General features: G+C 38.1%; 1 protein-coding gene across 2 annotated transcripts; it reads left to right on the top strand.

The window, feature by feature from the left end:
* The first annotated feature begins 200 nt into the window (after window positions 1-200).
* LOC146329535 (protein CutA homolog) lies at window positions 201-5,265 on the top strand. 2 transcript variants are annotated; one of them, XM_084714806.1, is made up of 7 exons: window positions 225-318; window positions 1,295-1,360; window positions 2,589-2,737; window positions 2,938-2,997; window positions 3,166-3,211; window positions 4,729-4,778; window positions 4,976-5,265. In XM_084714806.1, exons 2-7 carry the CDS (start codon window positions 1,298-1,300, stop codon window positions 5,073-5,075), a joined length of 468 nt encoding a protein of 155 aa, XP_084570932.1. In that variant the 5' UTR covers window positions 225-318; window positions 1,295-1,297; the 3' UTR covers window positions 5,076-5,265. The 2 variants fall into 2 exon arrangements, with proteins under 2 accessions (XP_084570933.1, XP_084570932.1); XM_084714807.1 differs by lacking the exon at window positions 1,295-1,360 and having other exon boundaries at window positions 201-318.
* Window positions 5,266-6,607: the final 1,342 nt, after the last annotated feature.

The following is a 6,607-nucleotide window of genomic DNA, read 5'->3' as shown; positions in this document are numbered from 1 at the left end:
GATTAAACTGACCAAATATATATAATGTAATATAACTCATTTATTTCTTGTTTTTATTTTTGTATATTATTATTATTTTCTAATATTATTTTGTATTATTACTGACATCCATGTAAACCTTGGATTAATGAAACAACATAAAAAGGTTAAAAGGTTTACAGTTTTTTTTTTTTTTTTTTTTTTTTTGCAAGATGACGAATCTTCGTTTCAGAGCCCAGTGCTGATTTACGACAGTTTCACAAACACACAGCCGTCGCGCTTTACGGCAGAGTGTGTGGCTCGCTCGCTCGTTGAACCAGACGCCGCTGGTGTCAGAAGGTAACACAAACTCTCCCACGATAGATTCTGCTTTTTCTCTGCTCGTTCTAATCAAATTATCTGCCTTTTACAGTCAGTTCGTTTTGCTGTGTTGCATTTTGATAAAGTCTCCGGTGCTTCTTTTGCTCCTGACTAACATCTAACGTCACAGCTTGGTTAGCTCTCACACATGCTACTAGCTAAACACGCCCTCGACTCTGCATGTCAGTAATAAGATCTAAATTATGACTGTGGGATCGAACAAAGTCACATTTGCGTTATTCTTGTGGGTAAATGGCTGCCTGACTTCTACTGCCTTTTTATTTTATGAGTTAAAGAAAAGAAAAAAACTAGGCTCTCTGCATAACAGGTTACATTGCCGTGCAGCACTGTGTTCAGTAATAACAGTGAATTCATAAAATTCTGTTCTACTAATCAAATTTACATATATTCCTTTGATACCTACTATTTGAACTTTGTATGGAGATACTTTATTGAACAAAGTTACTTTGAGTTCATATTAGCATCCTCAGCAATGATTGTGTTTAATTTTAAAATAAGATAGCCCTTTATTATTCCCACAACAAGGAAATAAACAGTGTTACAGCAACAAAGTGAGTAGCAAAATATAAAGAAGTATTTATAAAAAATATAAAAAATATGAGCAAGAAGAAATATAAGATATAAAAAAAGGAATACTATAAACAGGGGGAATATAAGAATAGGAACAGTATATACAACACAAGGAGACTCAGCAGTTGCATTTATACCATTGCACAGAGGGGATATTCATATTGCACATAAAATGATAACACACCTGGTTATTGCACATTGAAATTAAATTTCACATTGAATGATAATACACATGATTGAAATGTTTAATATTGCACATTGAAATGAAAAATTAAAAATTCACCAGTGTGAAATATTTCACAGTATAAAGTAACATCACACCTTTATGCTGAGTAGCTAACTGTTATGTCTTTGACCTGCTCAGGCAATGCGCATTGGACTGCCCAGTGCAGAGACACTGCAAGGTGGATCCTTGAAAGCTTTGGTTGTGGTGAGTGTGTGTCTGCTTGATGCTCCACACATGCATGTCGATGTCTCTAACACACCACATTCATTTCACTTGTTATGGTTCATTCATGAAAATACTGGCATTTCCACGTTGAATACAGATTTTAAAAAAGTCTGGATAACAAGAAACAAGCCCCCACACGAAATGCGACATTTGCAAATCTGACAGCAGAATCCACGATGCTACTAGCAGAGTGATATGGAGGATAACACTGAGAGCAACAGTGCATGCATGGACACTGAAATAAATGAAGTGCAGGAAATTTGGGAAGAGGTTTCTGGCTCCCTTCATTTCTGATTTATCTGTGTTTGGAAAGCCATGTCACCAGTGTATGTAGCTACTGAAGCCTTCTTTAACCACAGCAGCTCATGCAGGAAGGTCAGTGATGTCTGCACACACCTGGAGACACACAGGAGGTGGAAGTGCTGCAAAACACTGTGTTACATAAATTGTAGCGTGAGCAGCAACCTGGCTGAATGTACCAGAGGTGCATCTGTCTGAACTGATTAACACACGACTCTGCTCCTCTGCTGTTTTGTAGTCACACAGAGCTTTGATCTTTATAATAACCAAATGAATTTAAAGCTTTTTTATGTGTTCCTGGATAAAAAGCAGACCATCACCTTTATGATGGTCTGGTCTGCTCATTTTCCTCTATCTCTAAAGAAACCACTCACGCAGATGTGTGAAATAAGCACATCAATGCACAGGTCATAACCACAAAGAGCAGTGATGCCATTTATAATAAATATAGTGGATGGGCAGATTTTGATATTTCATCATGTGGGTGAAAAAAATTGAGGAATTGAAACAGCAGGCGAGCACGACGGAGAGAAATGAAAAGAGTTGGAAAGCATACTTTATCATTTATCAGGATCAGATCATATATAACGTCTACATCATTTAGGCTGTATCATTTGTAGTAGGTTATCAGTGTGTTTTCATGCCAGGTTTAAAAAAAAAATAGCACAAATGCTCAAACTATTACTACCTTGTTTGTAAAGCCCAGTTAATTGGAAGCAGGCAGCGCTTCAGGGGGCTTCTGCGCCCTGTGCGTCTCTGCAGTGACAGAACAGACAGTCTGTCTGAAAGATCTGATTTGAGAAACAAATGTGATTTGCCTGCAGTCTGAACAAAGCTGTTGTTGCCCTGTTGATTGGGTTTCATCTGCTCCTTCCTCTTCTTCCTCCTCTGCTGTTTCTCTTTCCAGACGGTGCTCCTGAGTGCGTTTATGTTCCAGCTGCTCAGGACTGTTGGGCTGAGGGCGTTTTCCATGGCATCTGAGACGTACACATCAGGCACGCACTCTGCCGCCTTTGTCACTTGTCCAAACGACACGGTGGCTAGAGACTTGGCCAGGTGACACAATAGGCAACATCTTACTACTGTTTAGAAATGTTTTATCTTTTTGATACAATTATAGATTAAAGAAAAAGAGCTCACACACTTCATCACTCTGCAAGACAAATGTAAATTCAGTCAACATGATTCAGCCTTCTTACCAGTTCTTTTGTGTGTTTTCATTTGTGGCTGATTGATTCCGTCCTTCTGTCTCACAGGGGTATTGTGGAAAGGAAGCTTGCTGCTTGTGTCAACATTGTCCCAGCAATCAAATCTGTGTAAGTTTTCAAACAGTTGCATTTCAATGTCATGTTATCAAACTTACCTGTGTTTTCAGTATGCACACAGTATTTTTGCTTAAAGACAGGCCAAAATAAATGCCTTTTGTCCTTGACTCCCTGGGATTTATTGGATGACAAAATCCTTATTTTTGTCTTGTTCCACAGCTATGAATGGCAGGGTAAGATTGAAGAGGACAGTGAGGTGCTGCTGGTGAGTGTTTGCTAAGTATTTTAATATTTTAGCCTGTAAAATTTCATCCAAATGCACCTAAATTCTGTTTCTACAACATATGGCAAATTAATATCACTGCTACTGTTACTTCAGATACTGTTATTGCTACAGCTGCACCTGTAATCATTACTGCAGCTTCTGTTATTTCTCTGTTACTGCCTTTTCAGTATGAACTGCTACAAAAAGAATAACTGAAACCAACTAACACTTAGACAGGGGTGTTGCTGGGATTTAATCAATAATACTGTACAGTTCTGCTTTTTGATAATTATCCATGACATCATTGCAACTTCTTCAGAATAGTTTGAATTTTAAACATTGTGGTTATAATGTCCTGAAAATTTAAGTAATGTAATTTGCATATAAATTACATAAAATTCAGGTTTTAGAGAATATGAAAAAAACAAAATAATCTACCAATTAAATGAAGTAATGTTAAGTCTTTTCACTACAAATTAACTGTACGTAACAAAATGAAACAAACCAAAACAAAAAACTAGACTAAAGAAGAGCTAATAGTTACTGAGCTTCTTGGATTATGACAGAAATGTACAAGACGTGTGAAGAAAACACTGTAAAACAAGATCAGCTGTCAGTGGAGAATCTGGCATATCTCCTACTTTATTTAGTCACTGTTTGAATGAATCAGCGCTGAAACACATGTTTTCAGCTGTGAGCCAGGTCGTAGCAGTAAATGTCTTTAAATTAAACAGGATTCTGTCTTTGAATATGCCTGCAGAGTCAGAAATTATCGGCAGCACTGCTCCTCCTTGGTTGCAGCTTTCCACAGTAGTGAATTTCTGATCAGTGATGTCAAAGCGGAATATTTACCTCTTGTTCACATCTAAGAAGCTGAAATCAGAGAATTTTGACTTTTTTTGTTTTCTAAAAAAAACAATGCAACATCTCCATGTTGTGTTTAATATTCAGTTTTTAAAAACTACTAAGTTACAGACATGTGGTACCAAGACGAAGACCCTTTTAGACCCAGCAACGATATCATCCTCCATCGCTGTGTTTCACTTTTGACATCGCCTAACCCCAGCGAGCAGTATTTCAAACAAGTGACACATCGTTTAGCTTGTTAGCTGACACACAGAGCAGGTTAGGACGTCATCATTGGGAAAAACTGAAACAACGTTCACTTCCCATTAGGAAGCGGTGTCAGGCAGACTACATGATAATTACGTCTTTCAAGTGTCAGATTAGGTGATCCCTGTGCCTTAAATTCCTTAGCCTGACATGTCAGACTATATGTTGAACTGTAATCGATGTTAGCTTGTGCTCTTTCATGTCCTGCACTTGCAAATGTGATTAAACAAAAGAGGATAGAGGCTAGGGGTGGAAATCTCATGGCCCCTCATGATTTGATTTCAGTCAGAGGGCTACAAGGCAATTATTAAATGATTATTGATGCAACTTGATGCATCGAAAATTTAGATTTCTACACATGCTATTTTTGGCACTGTGTGACCCAGTGTCTCTGTTCTATGTAGATGATTAAAACAAGAAGTTCCAAGGTGCCTGCTCTTGCTGAATATGTCCGGTAAGTTTATTTTTAAACTCCAGCCAGCACAAAAAAAACCTGCCTCGCTCCAGCCTAACTCTCACAGGAACACTGTGTTGATCATTTGCTCCATTACATGCCATGACTCATGCAGTCAAAGAGGATGGCTTTAATTACTGCTGCGTGTGCCTGTCCGTGCACCCAGCTGACTCGTAACTGCTCATTGTCTTCTCTAGCTCAAATCATCCTTACGAGGTGGCCGAGGTCATCAGCCTGCCTATTGACCAGGGCAACCCGCCTTACCTCAAGTGGATCGGAGACATTGTCCCTGAGTAAAGATGGACCGATTGATCAATTCGTTCATGGACAGATGTGAAAAATTAATCTGAAAACATGTGAAATCAGAGGCACTGTTTCCCTCAAAGACGCATCGATGTCTGGACACACTCAAGACACATATCTGTAAAGTTATTACTAACTGCATAATACCAAGACTTACAAGAAAGTGGAGGCCACTGCACACAACTAGCTCTCATCTAAAATATGTCATTTTTCCCGTGTTCAGGCCATCATTAGAGACTTTTAAGTGCTTAATATGTTTCCTTTTAGTATGTTTACCACTAGAGGGCAGCCTTGGTCTTTCATTTTTCAAAGCTAACCAGATGCAGAATAAACTGTGCCACTGCCACTAAAATGTTGTAAGAGAACAGACATCAGTTAAAATCCTGATTTTGTTCATTGAAGAAACATTTTGCAATAAAGTGAAGCATTATTTTTTATTTTGTTTTGAGTCTTTCTTGGTGAACAACATGTACTTGTAAAGTTGAGGTCATGAAGACAAACATGTCATGTACATATTACACACTGTATACATGTACACACATTATGTGCATGATTCTTAAGTTACATGATTGCATACAACACCAAGGACAGAAAATTACATATCAATATCATATGTAAACATTAATTTAGGCCACTCTTACCACACTACACTTGGCTTTAGTACTTCACCAAAGCTCGGACAGCATTGCTGATAATACAACATCTTAATGCAAACACTGTACTTGTTGTGGTCATAGACAACAAACTGCGAAAAAAGGAATTATGTGCTGAGTTTGCCTTGTAATGCAACCCCAATTCCACAAAAAATTGGGTTGATGATTTGCAAAAACTTATCAACTTACATTTAATTGAATGAAGTACAAGGACAAGATATTAAATGTTCCAACTGATTAACTAGTTTTTGCAAATAAAGCCTACACTCTGGACCCTAACTGTAGAAGGTTTTGAAAGTGAAATTCATTCCCTTTCCTTGCTTGATATATGACTTCAGGTGCTCAACACTCCAGGGTCTCCGGGGCCAGTCAAGCACCTGAACTGTATTATGAAGCCACACATGCAGAATGTTTCTCAGCGTTGTCTTGCTGAAATAAGCAGCGATATCTCCGAAAAAGACGTCTGGATGACGCCATATGTTGCTCATGAACTCGTGCTTGTGAACAACTAAGGATGCCCCTTTCATACCCAATCACAATACTATCACCTGTGAAATGTTCGTAACAGGTGTATTTTGAGGTTTACGCAGATTTCTCAGTCTTTTGTTGCAGCTGAATGATTAGTTTGAACATCGGGTATCTTTTCTTTGCACCATATTCAGTTGAATAGTATTTGCAAGTGCATTCTGTTTTTATTCTGTTTTACACAGCGTCCCAACTTTTTTGGAATTGTGGTTGTATAAACTGACAATCTGGGGTTTAAGATAAATCTGTGAGACATTGAAATATAAAATTCACAATACACAGCAAAACACACCCCTACTGTTTCAAACCATCATGACCTACCAGTTTTGTTTACATTGACTGTATCAA

Source organism: Lutjanus erythropterus, chromosome 3, assembly GCF_056507025.1.
Source record: "Lutjanus erythropterus isolate fLutEry1 chromosome 3, fLutEry1.hap2, whole genome shotgun sequence".
NCBI lineage: Eukaryota > Metazoa > Chordata > Actinopteri > Lutjaniformes > Lutjanidae > Lutjanus > Lutjanus erythropterus.
This window is presented reverse-complemented; position numbering and strand designations above follow the sequence as displayed.

What these genes read in the sequence shown, in the direction of transcription:
- LOC146329535 (XM_084714806.1), top strand. Translation starts at nt 1,298, where the DNA reads ATGCGCATTGGACTGCCCAGTGCAGAGACACTGCAAGGTGGATCCTTG. An exon ending in CCTTGAAAGCTTTGGTTGTG is followed by an intron (nt 1,361 to 2,588) that starts GTGAGTGTGTGT and finishes TTCTCTTTCCAG; the next exon opens with ACGGTGCTCCTGAGTGCGTT. An exon ending in GTCCCAGCAATCAAATCTGT is followed by an intron (nt 2,998 to 3,165) that starts GTAAGTTTTCAA and finishes CTTGTTCCACAG; the next exon opens with CTATGAATGGCAGGGTAAGA.